This window comes from Manihot esculenta, chromosome 4, assembly GCF_001659605.2.
Source record: "Manihot esculenta cultivar AM560-2 chromosome 4, M.esculenta_v8, whole genome shotgun sequence".
NCBI classification, from domain to species: domain Eukaryota; kingdom Viridiplantae; phylum Streptophyta; class Magnoliopsida; order Malpighiales; family Euphorbiaceae; genus Manihot; species Manihot esculenta.
In genome coordinates, this window is record NC_035164.2 from 31,254,284 (window position 1) to 31,271,670 (window position 17,387).

At 35.8% G+C, this 17,387-nt stretch overlaps 2 protein-coding genes across 2 annotated transcripts; both read left to right on the plus strand.

Moving 5' to 3' along the window:
• Positions 1-1,978: 1,978 nt before the first annotated feature.
• On the plus strand, positions 1,979-3,513 carry LOC110612653 (zinc finger BED domain-containing protein DAYSLEEPER-like). Its single transcript, XM_021753429.1, has 4 exons — positions 1,979-1,983; positions 2,098-2,321; positions 2,598-3,223; positions 3,316-3,513. Exons 1-4 carry the CDS (start codon positions 1,979-1,981, stop codon positions 3,511-3,513), a joined length of 1,053 nt encoding a protein of 350 aa, XP_021609121.1.
• Positions 3,514-7,445: 3,932 nt separating this feature from the next.
• On the plus strand, positions 7,446-17,093 carry LOC110613311 (protein TOPLESS). Its single transcript, XM_021754367.2, has 27 exons — positions 7,446-7,624; positions 8,095-8,244; positions 8,355-8,534; positions 8,639-8,752; positions 8,831-8,989; positions 9,401-9,578; positions 9,658-9,784; positions 9,902-10,011; positions 10,184-10,349; positions 10,463-10,572; positions 10,662-10,731; positions 10,827-10,900; positions 11,001-11,096; positions 11,174-11,269; positions 11,413-11,540; positions 11,663-11,897; positions 11,977-12,138; positions 12,222-12,317; positions 12,519-12,665; positions 13,659-13,769; positions 13,849-14,028; positions 14,111-14,239; positions 14,321-14,416; positions 14,787-14,975; positions 15,064-15,230; positions 15,931-16,205; positions 16,926-17,093. Exons 2-26 carry the CDS (start codon positions 8,165-8,167, stop codon positions 16,139-16,141), a joined length of 3,411 nt encoding a protein of 1,136 aa, XP_021610059.1. The 5' UTR covers positions 7,446-7,624; positions 8,095-8,164; the 3' UTR covers positions 16,142-16,205; positions 16,926-17,093.
• Positions 17,094-17,387: the final 294 nt, after the last annotated feature.

A 17,387-nucleotide genomic window follows, 5' to 3' on the forward strand; every position in this document is an offset into this window, starting at 1 on the left:
TGTTATCGCCATGGAATTGCTTTGCATAACTTCAAAATCATACCAAATTATTCGAAATTGACTCATGTGAATTTAGATAACAATACTAGCAAAAAACGATTGATAAAAAAATTACACTCACATATTTAGTCTGATGGTAAATGCGTCTGAATAAATTTGAAAAATTTCAGGTTTTATTCATTCAATCCTCAATTTCTATTTAAAAAAAATGATAAAAAATTAATTGAATTAAAATAATTAATTTAGTATAATGTGGGAAAATGGGGAATTAAAGAAATTGTGGGAGAACTTGTTTATGTTTAAATAATTAGTTTATTATAAGGTTGAGAAGTTGTTAAGTTAGGTTTGGTATAAGAAAAAATAGTAGAACAAGGTGGATTTTAATATTTAATAAAATTTAAAATATTTAAAATGATTATAATTAAAAAAATTAATAAAAATAATTATATTTTTTAATATATTTATAAAAATAAAATAAATAAAGATTATTAAACAGAAATAAATGGTCCTTTTCGATGCTGAGTTTCCTTGAAAGCTCTCTTCCATGAATTGCTTGGCATTATCAACATCTTTCTTTTTCTTTTTTTTTTTTAAAGTTTACTTTCTTTCTTTTAGAAAAAAAAAAATATTTAGGTGTCTCTATCAATCAGGGAGTAGAATTTTATCTAAAGCAACAAATAGAAAGTTTTAAATAATAATAATAAAAACAAATCTGATGAGCTCAGGCATTTTGTCACAAGAAGCCGTGGCTGGCTTGGACAAATATATTATGGTCTATTTTATGCCACCTGTACAGCAACTGTTTCCTTTTTTAATTATTTATGATTTTTTTTACATGTCTCTATTCATCACTAAATTTATAATTTTTTGAAAAAAGGAGCGTGAGAGGAAATAATTGACGATGTTTATTGAAAAATAGAAAAGCATTTAATTAAAAAATGTTATTCTATAATAATTAAATATTAAGAAAGTTACATTAAGTAATTAAGCAAAAATATCAAAAAATTAAACATTTTAAAAAACACAAATTTTTAGGCTTTTTTAAAGAAAAAAAGCACAATTTGTAGGCTTTAATTTAGTGAATTAGGTAAACAATGTATCACTATCACAATATCTACGTGTCCAACACCTATTGGATTAAAAATTGTACTCTCCCAAACCACACGTCAACTATCATGCATGCCCAATGAAAATCAACGGTATAGATTAAATGATAGTTAGGTGGGTTCTACGTACGACCGCACAGATCAAGGTTCATAGTCCATCACGACGGTTATATTAATACACACATATGAGCGTTGATGGACCTCAAGTCCATATCCAGCACCGATACTTTTACCTTGTTTTATTTTGTTTGACGCTTTTGCCCTTATTCGCCTCTTATAACAGAACTCTGAACTCTCCTTATCGCCATATAAGGCCTGGAAATCTCTTGGGAGTTTTGTAGCACTAGCCCTAGCTTTTAGGTCCAATTAGGGTTTTTAATTGCGAAGCTCAAAACTTGAACAGCAAGCTCGAAACTTTGAAGCTCAAGCCCATTAGCTTCGTCTCCCACCTCCAGTTTCTGTTGCAGAAATTTGAATTTCTGGTTTAACTCGGAAATTAAAAAATTCTGGATTTGTTTCGCCGGCGGTTTCTCGGTCCTTTGTTTGATTTACTCAGCTAGAGATCTGTTAATCGATGTATGTTCCATTGTCTATAGTTTTTATTTTTTTTCCCCGATTTTGTATGCAGATCTTGGAAAAATTTTTGTTTGTTGGTAATTTGTTGCGTTTTCTCGCGATTTTGACGCTGCTTGCTGCTCTTTCATCTATCGATTTGCCGTGCTGTTGGTCTTTTGTTTGCTATGTTTCACTTAGATCCTCCATTTTAGCTTTCTTCAATTTAATATTACAGTTAAGTTATTATTAATATTTTTGCAAGTTATTTTCTGTTTATATTACTAATTTAATTCGTGTGCTTGTTTGTCTACTCGTAAATGACGTACAATAATTATTCTGATTCTATTATTTGTTATTATTTGTTTCTATTCTCCTCAACTGTTGTATTATTTGTTATTCTTGCTCTTTTCACTGCCATATTTATCTTCTGTTGTAGGATTATGACTTCTATGGACATTGACTCCCCTTCAACCCCTATTATGGCCATTACTCCTGTAATTCATCCTGATAACAATGAAGCTCCCATTTCCGAGGAGCAGCCCAATAAACGCAGAAGAAAGAAGTCGATTGTTTGGGAACACTTCACCATAGAAACTGTTGGTGCTGGTTGTATGAGGGCCTGTTGCAAGCAGTGCAAGAAATCATTTGCTTATATAACTGGTTCAAAGCTAGCAGGAACCAGCACCTTAAGCGACACATTGCCCTGGGGATCTGTCCAGTAAGCCGTCAGAAAAGTGAAGCATCCCAAGTGACGCCAGGTGTGAAAATTGATCCACCTAAAAGACGCTATCGAGCAACGCCTGACTTGGAAGCATTCCCTTTGATCAAGATCGTTTCAACCATGAGATAGCTAAGATGATTATACAGCATGAATATCCTCTACACATAGTGGAACATCCTGGCTTCATTGATTTTGTCCTAACTCTTCAACCCCAGTTCAATATGGTGAGGTTCAACACCATTCAAGGGAATGTGTGGCAATATACCTAAGGGAAAAGCAAAACCGGTTGAATCTTATCAGCGGGGTTCCTGGACGAGTCAGCCTTACATTGGATTTAGGGATCTCAAACTTTAATATTGGCTATGCTTTTGTAACAGGACACTTCATTGATGATGAGTGGAATTTGCATCGCCTTGTACTTAATGTTGTCATGCTTCCTTTTCCTGATTCAGATTATGCCTTCAATCAAGCTATAGCGTCTTGCATATCTGATTGGAATTTGGAGAGCAGGCTATTTACCCTTACCCTTGATCAATCCTTTTCAAATGAAACTATGGTAGGAAATCTCAGAGGCCCTCTATCTGTCAGAAATCCACTCGTGTTGAATGGTCAATTGCTGAAAGGGAATTGCTATGCTCGTGTTTTAAGTCGTCTTGCACAAGATGCAATTGGAGCAATGGGGGAAGTTACCAGGAGAATCCGTGAAAGTGTGAAGTATGTGGAAACCTCAGATACACATGATGAAAAGTTTGCAGAGCTGAGGCAACAACTTCAAGTCCCTAGCACAAAAGAGCTCATCATTGATGATCGAACCAAATGGAACACTACTTACCAAATGCTGGTAGCTGCCTGTGAATTAAAGAAGTATTTGCTTGCTTGGATACCTCTGACCCTGTTTACAAGATAAACCCATCAATGGGTGATTGGAAGCAGGTGGAAATTCTCTGCACATATTTGAAGCTTTTCTATGATGCAGCTTGCATTTTAACTGGCCCAACATATCCTCCTGCTAGTGCATTTTATCATGAAGTGTTCAAAATCCAGCTAGAGCTGACACATGCAGCCATGAGTCAGGATCCCTTTGCCTGCAACCTGACCAAACCTTTGAAAGAGAAGTTTGATCAATATTGAAGGGACTGCTTTCTTGTTTTGGCAATTGCTGTGGTAATAGATCCAAGATTTAAGATGACGCTTATTGAGTTCAGTTTTTTTAGGATCTTTGGAGAGGATGCTGGTATGTGGATCAAGATTGTTGATGATGGGATTCATGAACTCTTTCTTGAATATCTCGCACCAAATCTTTCTTTATTGACTTCTTTTATGGAAGCAGAGGATATGGGTATCTCCCGATCAGAGATTCTTCAAGAGGTACCTCCTCAAGAATAAGCACCCCAGGAAGCATGCTTTGAAGAAGTACCCCTTCATGTGGTGCACTCTGTGGATGTGCCTTCCCAGGAACAGTCCCAAGGAGCAGCCCTTAAAGATGTAAAGCCTGAAGTGGTTGCTCCCTAAGTGCACCCTAAAGAAGAATCTCCACTAGATGCATCATCTCACACTCAAGAAGCACCAGGGCCGGAGGTGCAGGAGATGCACACTCAGGAAGAGACCGGGCAGGAGGTGCACACTCTGGAAGAATGGGTGCAGGAGGTGGACACTCGGGAAGAATTGGTGCAGGAGGTGCACACTCAGGAAGCACCAGTGCAGGAGATGCAGACTCAAGAAGTACCAGTACAACAAGAAGTACCATTGCAAGATGCAGACACTCAAGTACCTGCTGAAGAAGTCTCTGCTCAAGAGACACACACACTCAAGCGGTGTCTGCTGAAGAGATGAATGCTCAAGAAGTGTCTGCACAAGAGATGCACACTCAAGAAGTATCACCTCAAGAATGCAAGTTGAAGACCTTTCTCAAGTGATGCATTCTCAAGAAGTACCAGCCCAAGAGATGCACCCTCCAGAAATGGTGGCCGAAGTGCACAGTCAAGAGCTGATGTCTCAAGAGATGCACATGTCAGAATCACACACACAGCAGCACCCTCCAGAATCACAGACCCACGAGATGCACCTTCCAGAATCACAGGCCCAGGAGATGCACCTTCCAGAATCACAGGCCCAGGAGATGCACCCTCCAGAATTACAGGCCCTGGAGATGCACCCTCCAGAATCACAGACCCAGGAGATAAACACTACAGATCCACAACCCCAGGCAATGCACCTTCAAGAAGCACAAACCCATGAGATGCACTCTCAGGATGCCCAGAATCATGATGTACACTCTCAAGAAGTACAGACTAATGATTTTCACTCTCAAGAATTACAGGATCATGGAATGCACATTCAAGAAACAGAGATTCACAGTATTCACTCTCAAGAAGCACAGACCCATGAGAGCCTTCGTCAAGAAGCAATGAGTCAAGAGATGCACCAGCAAGAGTTTTCCCAAGAGATGCACCAGCAAGAGTTTTCCCAAGAGATGCACCATCACGCTCTCTCTCAAGAGATACAGCCTTGTGAAGGGCACCATCAAGATTTACCTCCGGTATCTATTGGAGATGGGCTTTCAGATTTTGGTGTGTATATCTCCGAGATTTCAAATAGCCAACACATGAAATCAGAATTGGATCAGTATCTGGAGGAGTCTCTTTTGCCTAGGGTACAAGAGTTTGTTGTGTTGGGTTGGTGGCAACTAAACAAACTGAAGTATCCAACTCTATCCAAGATGACTGCTGATATTTTGTTAATACCAATTTCTACTGTTGATCCTGATTCTGTATTTGACACTGGAAATAAAAAGATAGACAGCTACGGCTGTTCATTGCGACCTGTGACACTTGAAGCCCTTGTTTGTGCTAAAGATTGGCTCCAATATGCACCATCTGCATTGTCAATGGAGACTTCTAATGCAATTGTTAAAATGGAATATTAGGTTTGTAAGAACCGATTCTCATCCTACGGGGTAGATACTTTGACTTGCTTTTCTAGGCTTGTGATTTTAGTTTTGTATTTTTCATTTCTACTGTTATTATGAGATGCTACTATTAGGATTTTGTTTTGCTGCTGGAGGAATTGTGTCGATATTTGGATTCAGGAATCACTGTGACTACATTTTTTTGTATGGAGTTCTGATATGCAGCTTTCTCCCGTTGTTGGGCGTTATTTCCCTCGTATATGGAGTTCTGAATTAATTTTTTTATTATAATTTTAATGCATATTATTGTGTAATTTTAATAAAAATATCATATGAATTAAAAAATAGTAATTTGTGTGAATTAATATGATTTTTATCATAAAAAATTGTGTAATTCACTTAACAAAGGAAACAATTAATTACACTCACAGATTAATGTGATAAGTGTATTACTCTTTTAATTTTCAATCCCATTAATAATAATAATAAAAAAAAGAAGTAAACAATTAATTTTAATAGCTGAATACAAATTCAATCGAGTTAGGTCGGTTACAACAAGCATTCATCCAGACAAGAAAAATTTTGAACTGCAGCGGTTTTGGATCAAAATTTTGAGATAATTATAAAAATTTATTCGTGGTTTTGGTAATTTTTTTTAAGTGAAATTTTATAATTTAATTTGCAAAAAAAAATTACAGTGAAGTTTTTCTATCTGTTACAGTTAATAATAAATATTAATGTAATATTTAAAATTTAATTAAAAATAGTTTTTAATTAAATGTTTAGATATTTATAAATTTAATTATAAAATTTTGTTTCATAATAAAATATTCTTTTTAATTATAATTCATTTATATATTTTTATAATTTTTGAATATTATAATTATTTAAAAATAAATACTTATATATATATTTTTAAATTAATTTTACATTTTTATTAAATTTAATATTTTAAAATAAATTAATAAATAAAATTTAAATTTAAATTTAAATTTAATTCAAAGAAATTTTTTAATTTAATTTTTTAATTAAAAAAAGATATTAAATTTTTTATTTTATTATTTTTACATGTAAAATATTAAAATTTAATAAATAGAAAGATTAATTTGTAAATATAAATTTTTTTAATAATTATAATATTAAAGGATTAATTTATAATAATATAAAATTAATTTCAATTAAAAATATAAGATTTAAATTAAAAAATTATTTTATTAATCAAATAAAATTTAATGAACTAAATATAAAAATTAAAATACAAAGATAATATTAAAAATATCATTTTATTACGGGTTTGAAAGTATGAAACTTTTATTATATTAAAATATAAAATTATATTTAAAATTATGCTAAACTGATAATTTTTCATAATTATCCCAAATTTTTATACAAACCGACGAATTTACAGCACTACATTTAAGGATAACTTTCCATTTAGTCAATTATTGCCAAATCGATACCAAAAACAAGTTTCTCTGCTCCCTTAAATATATCGCGATAAATCGCCAACGTATAACGCCACAATCTTCATTTCTCATATCATCTCATTTTATCCCATCCCAATCTCACATATCGAAATCATGAACCCAAACTACTGTATCACGTGACACAATCAGTACCACTCTCATCTCTCAATGGCAACTCTAGTAATATTCTCCCAAATCTGAGGGTAAAATCACTGGGTCCCCTCCGATAAAAAGATTGTTGTTTCTAAGGGGATCTGAGAGGTAAAAATCGCAGTCCTAATTTTCTTACAATATTCCTCAGTTCTACATCCACCTCACTTCCTAGCCGCTGGATTAATCAACACTTGCATCCCGTAACGTAATAGCTCTTCAAAGCTATGCTATTGAGTTACTGTGTGGGTCCACGCGGACCAATGCTCTCGCTAGAACATGAAATACCGTGTGGACTTCATCGTAGAAGATACTTCAATATCGAGATAGACAGTTGTGAGCTAGATATCCCGCGCCGATAAACTCGACAAGTTGTAGCCGGCCAACTGGGGACCCAATCAACTGTACTTATGCAAATGCACTGTCCTTATCAGCATAAGCTATAGTGAATCAGATAAGCAGCGGATGATAAGCACGTGGGCTTATCATCCTCTTTATCTGTCTCCTCTTCCCTATAAAAAAAACGCCATTCCTGCAAGTTTTAATGTTTGTATGTGTATAAGTATAATTTTTCTTGAGAGAGAAAGTCTAGAAAGAGAAGTTAAATCTCGTTCCTTTCTGGAGAGAGAAAGCTGTAATTTTTAGAGAGAGGCAGCTTCTTCTAGCTCTCTCTCTCTCTCTCTCTCTGGGTCTCTGATCTCTCTGCTTTGTTTACGAGGTGAGTTTCTTAGAAATTTCGCTTTTTGCTTTACGCTATAGAATCTATCGCTTTATTGTTTTTTTTTCCCTATGTGTATGTTTTTAGTATTTTTATTTTTTGAGTGCTTTTTTTTTTGCTCGACCTGCTTTTTGTTTGGTTTCATTTTTCCCTTTTTATCTTCGAATCCTATCTAATATAAAGCTGCTTTCTGTATCTCTTTGATCCCTGAAAATATCAAACCCTAATTTTTACTTGTTTCTGGTCCTGATTTCATTTAGCATGTTCCCTTAAATGCTTATTATGGGAAGTAATTATGGCCGAAATGATGATTTTTGGCGTGTTATTGGAGTATTTGTTGAAGATGGTTACATGATCTGTTCTGAGGTCGACCTTTTTACATTTATGCGATACTGTAATTTTTTCTGGTTTTTTAAAATAGTTGTTTACTTAGTCATGCTGACTTCTCCTTTTTAATTTAATTTTTGTAGAAATTCCCACTCAGATCTAGTGCTAAATAGGTGTGTTTGCGCATTTCTGAGAGAAAACGAGGCTGTTAAGATGTCATCTCTCAGTAGAGAGCTTGTGTTCTTGATCCTGCAGTTCCTTGATGAGGAAAAGTTCAAAGAGACTGTTCACAAGTGAGCTTTTTAACATTTAAGTTTTCCTTAATTATTAAGTATTAGGTATGTTTCAGTAATTATCACTTTCTGATGTGGACATATTAATTATTGTTTCAAACGTTAAATAGGCTTGAACAAGAATCTGGGTTTTTCTTTAACATGAAGTATTTTGAGGATGAGGTGCACAGTGGAAATTGGGATGAGGTGGAGAAGTATCTTTCAGGTTTCACAAAAGTGGATGATAATCGATACTCGATGAAAATATTTTTCGAGATTAGAAAGCAAAAGTACCTTGAAGCATTGGATAAGTAAGCAACAGATTCCAGTTTTACATCATTTTTTGCTTTAGAGCTGTTGCTTGTATGTAGAAAATCGTTCAACATATGGATAACAGTGTTTGAGATTTTGATAGGCATGATCGTTCCAAGGCAGTGGATATATTGGTAAAGGATTTGAAAGTGTTTTCCACATTCAATGAGGAGCTTTTCAAAGAAATCACTCAGCTATTGACATTGGAGAATTTCAGGTATAAGGTGTGGTAATAATTTAAAGTTTCCATCTGAATAGCTTCATCAGTTGTAATGTAAATGGTTATGTCTTACAGAGAGAATGAGCAACTATCCAAGTATGGAGACACAAAATCAGCAAGAGCAATTATGTTAGTGGAGCTCAAGAAGCTTATTGAAGCAAATCCCTTGTTTCGTGATAAATTGCAGTTTCCTAACCTTAAGAATTCACGGTTGCGGACTCTCATTAACCAAAGGTAATTTCAAGGAATGCTGTATGATTGAATTTGACCAGATGACATTTGTTTTACCTGAAAGTCACTTCTTAGGCCTCGTGCTTGGCAGTGTCTCCTCTAATTGTCTTTATATATGAAGAGGTGCAGGTCCAGTTGCCTTGCATGGTATTTTGCATTCATAATATTACCAGATTATTTCTCATCTATGTAATGCATGATTATGGGTTATGCTAGTTAAACTACTGGTGTTCCTTTTATTTGCTCAAATAATGTGCCTTTCAGTGATAATTTCTGCAATGTATGTGTAAAGGGTTGTAGTGTTTATGTTTTTTTCAGTTTTAGCCTTTGCAGAATGCTCATTAACATTACAGGTTTAGTAGGCATACAAGATGTTGCCACAAACAAATTACTTGCTTGCTGTGTAAATTTCAGCTTGAATTGGCAACATCAACTTTGTAAAAATCCAAGGCCAAATCCAGATATTAAAACTCTCTTTGTGGATCATTCATGTGGGCAACCAAATGGTGCTCGAGCTCCATCACCAGCAAACAACCCACTGCTTGGATCTTTACCAAAAGCTGGAGGGTTTCCTCCTCTTGGTGCACATGGGGTGGGTTATCTAGCCTGCTCTGTTTTAGCACTGTTTGTGAGATTAATCTAACTTTAATGTGCTTGAATTTTGTATTCAGCCATTCCAGCCTACACCAGCACCTGTTCCAGCACCTCTTGCAGGTTGGATGTCTAATCCTTCCAGTGTAACTCATCCAGCTGTTTCTGGAGGAGGAGCCATTGGCCTTGGTGCTCCATCAATCCCAGGTAGTATCCACAGTTTTGATATAGATGTCTTAACTTTTTCTGCATTATCATGCTGAGATTGTATGAAACAGGTAGTTTTTGTTTTTAACAGTGTATGCTTTTTCGTGCCTTGAATAGCTGCTCTGAAGCATCCAAGGACTCCTCCAACTAATACTTCTGTTGACTATCCATCTGGAGATTCGGATCATGTTGCGAAACGAACTAGGCCCATGGGAATTTCTGATGAGGTAGCTATGCTTCATATTCATTATTGTGCAAATCTAACCATTGGTTGTGTTCATGAATTTTATCCTAAATCTGTCTCTGTTCTCTTATTTTTGCTTGTGAAATTGCTAAATAATGTTTCTGTTTTTGAGTGCTGAAATTATCTATGTTATTGATCTTTTCTCATTTATGCAGGTCAATTTGCCAGTTAATGTGTTGCCAGTATCATTTCCAGGACATGGTCATGGTCAGACTTTTAATGCACCAGATGACTTGCCAAAGACTGTTGCTCGGACTTTGAATCAGGGATCATCTCCTATGAGCATGGATTTCCATCCTGTTCAACAGACTCTTCTTCTAGGTCTTTCGTTTTTTAGTCTTTCATTTGGTTGATATTGCACATTATTTTGTATATTAACATCCTTGAAGCATTCTTATAAGTGGTTTCTGAGTATTCTTAATATGCCGCTACAGTTGGTACCAATGTGGGGGATGTGGGGCTGTGGGAAGTTGGTTCTAGGGAGAGACTGGTGTTAAGAAACTTCAAAGTTTGGGATCTTAGTACATGTTCAATGCCTCTGCAGGTTTATCCCTTGTTTTCTCCTACAGTGGTAATCCTTAATTCCTGTTATGTTGGAATAACTGAAAACTACCTACTTCTCATGAAATTCAGGCAGCTCTAGTTAAAGATCCTGGCGTGTCAGTGAACCGAGTGATTTGGAGTCCTGATGGCAACTTGTTCGGTAAGCTAATCTATCACCATCATGGAATACATCCATCAAATGCTTTAGTTATGCAAAGGTACTTTACTGATGTGTCCTCTCTGTTCCAACAACAGGAGTTGCATACTCAAGGCACATTGTACAAATATATTCTTACCATGGTGGTGACGATGTAAGGCAGCACTTAGAGGTATATATGTAATACTGAGTTGAGCCAAAGTATGGACCTTGTTATTTAGGCTGTTTGATTTTCTTACATGCATAATAACAGTTGACTCGCTGATGTTTAGATTGATGCTCATGTTGGTGGAGTAAATGATCTTGCATTCTCCACCCCTAATAAGCAACTTTGTGTAATAACTTGCGGAGATGACAAGACCATCAAGGTTTGTTTTTTCATATTCCGAGTTTGTTTCAAACATTTTAGACATCACTGGTTGCTTATTTTATTTTGTAATGCTAGGTATGGGATGCTGCTACTGGTTCAAAACAGCATACTTTTGAGGGTCATGAGGCCCCTGTTTATTCTGTCTGCCCTCACTATAAGGAAAACATTCAGGTAGCTTGTCAAGTTTCACGTTACCTCTCCCCTCCCATCAAAGGTGGGGGGGCTTAGTAGTTGCTCTTTTCCTGCTTTGGGCTTGGCATACTTTTTCCCCCCTTCCTGAATGTGCTTGACATTTTCTTTTGCCTTCCCCTCAGTTTATTTTTTCAACTGCATTGGATGGGAAGATAAAGGCATGGTTGTATGACAATTTGGGATCTCGAGTTGATTATGAGGCTCCTGGTCGCTGGTGCACAACCATGGCTTACAGTGCTGATGGGACAAGGTAAACATACTCAACTTAGTGTCCCAGTAAATCTTGTATTTGAGGTTTTTTGGCACATGGACAAACTAACACCTTCCTGTTTATTTGTCCACTTTTCTTGGGGTTATGGGTGAAAACTGTAGGCTCTTTTCATGTGGGACAAGTAAAGAGGGGGAGTCGCATATTGTTGAATGGAATGAAAGTGAAGGTAATGTGAAAAGGAGCTATCAAGGTTTCCGCAAACGTTCGTTGGGTGTTGTGCAATTTGATACAACAAAGAACCGTTTTTTGGCCGCTGGTGATGATTTCTCTATCAAGTTTTGGGATATGGACAATGTTCAAATTTTGACATCAATTGATGCTGATGGAGGCCTTCCAGTAAGTCTATTTTGTGCTAGATTGTTAAGAGAATATGTTAAGGATGATTATACTCATTTTTGGCTTTACTAATTTGTAGGCAAGCCCACGTATCCGCTTCAACAAGGATGGCACTCTCTTGGCAGTTTCTGCCAATGAGAATGGTATTAAAATATTAGCAAATTCAGATGGTCTCAGATTGTTACGTTCATTTGAGAATCTCTCTTATGATGCCTCACGAGCATCTGAAACTGTTACAAAGGTACTATTATTAGATTATTAGTTCTTATGCAACATTCACCTGCTAGTAATCAAGTCTTGCCTAACATGATTTCTCTTGTGCAGCCGATTATTACCCCAATCTCAGCAGCAGCAGCAGCAGCTGCAACTAGTGCTGGACTTGCAGATAGAAGTGTTTCTGTCGTTAATATTCCCGGAATGGTTAGTTAAACATGCTTCTTCTTTTATATTCAGCATTGCAATTTTCTTCTATTAACAACCTGCACATATTTACTTTGGTAGTATATGATCTATTCATGAGAAGTAGAGTAGAGGCTATGAGCATAATCTAATGCACTTTCTGCTAGTACCATATGAATCTTTTTGTCATAAATTTTGCTTAAAGATAATTGATCTTTTCAGAATGGAGATGCTCGGAACTTGGGAGATGTGAAACCTAGAATAACTGAAGAATCCAATGACAAATCAAAGATATGGAAGCTCACTGAAATTAATGAACCATCTCAATGTCGTTCCTTAAGGCTTCCTGAGAACTTGAGAGTGAACAAGGTAAAATTTGCTCGATAGCTTCCTCCTATAGTTTCTTGTTGCCTCTGAAGTACTTTCATGTCTGCATTTTAACTCCACCATGACACCAGATATCATGTCTGTATTCTCACCAGTGCACATTTTAGTTAGGCACCAGGTGCATTATGGATTATTCATAATCCAATCTTATATTTGATTGTTTGCTTGGACTCAGCTTCTTGTTATTGCTGATACATATATATCACTTTCTGAGGTGATTGGACATGAGAAGAATTTGTTCAATGTGGCAAGTGAAGCTGTTTTAAAATTTAAGCACTTTCCATTGATGAAATCCTGTTAAAGCATTTTTCAAGATCTTTTTATGCTGTACAAGATGCTAATTCAAGAGAGTTCGTTGAGTGTTGAGCTTTGAATTATTTTAAAGCACTTGTGAAGGCAGGCAACATATTGGAACTAACTTTTGAAGATCCTATTTGTGCTTAACTTGAATGTACACACTGCACAACTTGGAGGGACTATGAGCCTCATCATGCAAACTTCTTGAGAATTACACAACTTCCAATTAATTTGTCGTAGGTAATTTCATAAGTGATATTATGTTAAAATAATGTGAAACTCCACTACAGCTACCCCATTAATTTAAATGAACTCAACAGGTGTAAAAAGTAACTGGTGTGAGAGCATCCAAGAAATGAAATGCTGTCTCCTTGTAACTGGCTTATCTGTGAAAAACCAGCTTGATTTGAGCAAATATTTCTGCACTTGGAAAAAAATGATTTAACAGTTAAATGAATAGTCATTTTCTCATTGTCATTCCAAATCAACCCTGCTTTGTGGGATCAGCAGAAGGGGTAATGGATTGCCATGTCGCCAAATGAATTGGTCATTATTATAGCTAATTAGGTTATGATTTTGTGTTAAGTAGGTTCATGTGCCCCACTTGTAAAACTTCCTACAGCTCTTTTCTTCTTTCAATAACGGTATCCTCATCAGGTTCCTTTCTGAATATTGCAGATATCAAGGTTAATTTATACAAATTCAGGTAATGCCATTTTGGCATTAGCATCAAATGCTATTCATCTGCTATGGAAGTGGCAACGAAGCGACCGTAATTCAACCGGCAAGGTAATCTGCCATGAATTTTTCACCGACCATCTATATTAATAAGTTACAGTATGTTTTAAATTGATGCTTCATCCTGTAGGCAACTGCCAGTGTGTCACCTCAATTATGGCAACCATCAAGTGGCATCCTGATGACCAATGACATTACTGACACAAGTCCTGAAGAGGCTGTGCCATGCTTTGCTTTGTCCAAAAATGATTCTTACGTTATGTCAGCATCTGGAGGAAAGATTTCCCTTTTCAATATGATGACATTTAAGGTACTGTGTAAATCCTCAGTTGTAATTTGTATCTTCTGCCAAATTCATTTGATTAAACTCATTTTCTTTTGGTCAAATGCAGACAATGACAACTTTCATGCCGCCCCCACCTGCAGCAACATTTCTTGCATTTCATCCGCAAGATAATAATATTATTGCTATCGGCATGGATGATTCTACAATACAGATCTATAATGTTCGTGTAGATGAGGTAAAATTAAGTTGTAAATGGTTATCTATAGTTCATGTTTAGGAGTAACCCTAGTTATTAAGTGCTGTTTTTATGGTGCAGGTCAAGAGCAAGCTCAAAGGTCACTCTAAAAGAATTACGGGCCTTGCCTTCTCTCATGTGCTGAATGTGCTTGTTTCATCAGGAGCAGATGCTCAAGTAATAATCTTCCCATTAGGTGTCTTATGTTTAGTCAGTAGGATCCCTACCTAGTTAGATTACAGAAGTTGAATACGTATGGATAACGTCTTTGTTTGTTTAAATTTGGTCTTTGACATAATTCAGTGCATCATTAATTTGTAGATGTCATACAAAATAATTGTTTTTGGGCGTTTTAAGTGGTATGAAGATAAGAATGTAGGCTTTTGTTTCCCTCTATGTCGTGAAATGCTTTTCCTATTCTCAACTTTTACATTTCTAGACTTATTTTCTTAAATATGCTAAGCTGTTCATAATGTGGAGGTTTCTTTCTATTTAGCTTCATTTTGAATGTACTTCCTAACCATATATCCTCTTTGGCTTTCTCCAGCTTTGTGTATGGAACTCTGATGGATGGGAAAAGCAGAAGACAAGATTCTTGCAAGTTCCACCTGGGAGGACTACAACTGGACAATCAGAAACACGTGTCCAATTTCACCAGGACCAGATACAATTCCTGGTTGTACATGAGACTCAGCTTGCAATATATGAAGCAACTAAACTAGAGTGTGCAAAGCAGGTAGCTTTTGTCTTTTTATCCTCCTTCTGGCGTAAGCTATGTGATGCCTTTTTGTTCTTATTTTGTTCCTTATAATTTCTTTGTTTAGTGGGTCACACGTGAATCCTCTGCACCAATCTCTCATGCAACATTCTCATGCGATAGTCAGCTGGTATATGCCAGCTTCTTTGATGCAACAGTCTGTGTGTTTAGTGCACAAAATCTGAGACTGCGTTGTCGCATCAGTCCTTCCTCTTATCTTCCTGCTAATGTCAGGTAATGCCTTGTGCAATTGCTCAACATTTGTCTATTTAAATTCGTCTACACCTTACTTGGATGACATGTTTCTATATTAGTTTTTGTTAGCAATTTTCGGGTGAAATAATTCCTTTTGCTGACCAATATATCTTTCTGGTTGTTTGACATACTTGTATTTAAAAGGCAAAGGGCATTACTGCATATCTGTCTTTTTTTATTTTCTGATTTGTTTTTCCCTAGTCTAGTGCTCAGAAGAAATAAAACTTAACTAATGTTTTGCATTGGAAGCTGCCTAAACTATTAAATTTAAATTTTTATTTAGCTTATTCTTCCTCTTAATACCTTTACAAGGTGGAATATCACGTTTGATTGTGCTGTTCTAGAGAAGTGTTGACCAAGTAGTGGCATGGGTAAGATTTAATATTGTGAAAATTTTTTAAATATCCCTACTTTAAGGCAATAATAAAATAGCAAAGGAAGAAAAAAAAATTGAGTTGAGATCTGTTATTGTGGATGATGCTGGATCAGCAAGTGTAAGTTTCAACATGTGATTGAACTTGCAATCACTTTGACCTTTCATAATCATTACTAGATGCTGCATTTTTAATAAATTCCATCTATATTTTTGTTCTGCATTATTGCTAGTTGGTAAGAATAGTGCGATGCCTCGTATTTATGTAACAGACATTAACTTTGACACTTTTTTACCTTACGGCAGTTCTAATGTCCACCCACTAGTGATTGCTGCACATCCACAAGAATCAAATCAGTTTGCATTAGGACTGTCCGATGGTGGGGTTCATGTGTTTGAACCCCTTGAATCTGAAGGCAAATGGGGTGTTCCTCCTCCTGCTGAGAATGGGTCAGCAAGCAGTGTGCCAGCTGCTTCTTCTGTTGGACCTTCAGGTTCAGACCAAGCCCAGAGATGATCCAATGCCCGCCAGAGCACAAGTTCTTTTACATGCTTGGCTTGCTGGCCTGCTCCTAAGTTAGGTATGACTGTAATTTTGACTTCTATACTATTTTAGTGTTGCTTTTAGGGCCTGGTTCCTAATCATCAGGACAAATCATTTGGTTCAGTCAGTTTAGTTGAAGAACTAAAATGTTGCGATATGAACTTTGTCTGTCATAAAACTAATATTTTGCTGTTGTCCAATCCATCATTGTTTGGCAGGTAAATTACTACTTAGTCTATTCATTATGTCAAAATTAACACATATCTCTCGGTTTTAACTCTGTCAGACTTTCAGTCTGTCTATTCAATTTTCCGTTAATTGTATGAGAAATAATCAAAATATCCTTAAAAGGAAATTTAGATGTAGGGATTTGATTATTGAATTAATCAATACCTAGAGACGAAACGTAGATTTTTAAAAAATTGAGGGACATGTTAATTTTGATATAAACTAGGGACTAAAAAATAATTTGCCTTAGAATTTAGAATACTTCCCTTTCATTTGATCCTTAGAATTTAAACTACTACTCATTCATTTAATCACTGATATTCCATTGATTCAACTGAAAAAATGACTTGCTATTAGATGAAAGGACTCGAGTGTGTGATAAAATCAAAATACAAAGGTTAAATCATTGACTTCTAAAGGAGCGAGGAACATGTATTAATTTTGACATAACCAAGGGGTGAAAGATAATTTATCCTTGATATGCTCTTTTGTCTTCTTCCTTTCTGACACCTATTATTTTCATTTGCAGTTTGAGGATGGTGATGTGTAATTTACTGAAGGAACAACTTGCAAATGATGTAGATTTTTTAGCATGTTTTCAGATACAATCTGTGTAAGGTAAATGCTGTAGGAATACCATTAGTGAAATGCTTTTTCATCATTTACAAAATATATATTGAAGATTTTTTTTTTTGTTTGTTCTGTTTTTATTTTTCTTTCCTTTCAATAGGTTGAAAATTTTATTAGTTGGCATTGTCAAATATTTAAAGCTGCTTCGTTTTGATTATTTGTTCTGTGATTATTGGTTTGGGATATTTGTATTGGAGCAATTGTAGATTTAGCAATCCAGAGGATTCCAAATCCAAGCTCAGCTCTCTCTCTTATTTCACTTTCCTCTTTTTAGTAAAAATTCTTGGCAAAGGCATTGTCTCAATATAAATGATGGATAGTTCCTTCTCAGCCTTTGTAGTTATCAATTTTTTTTTTCTTT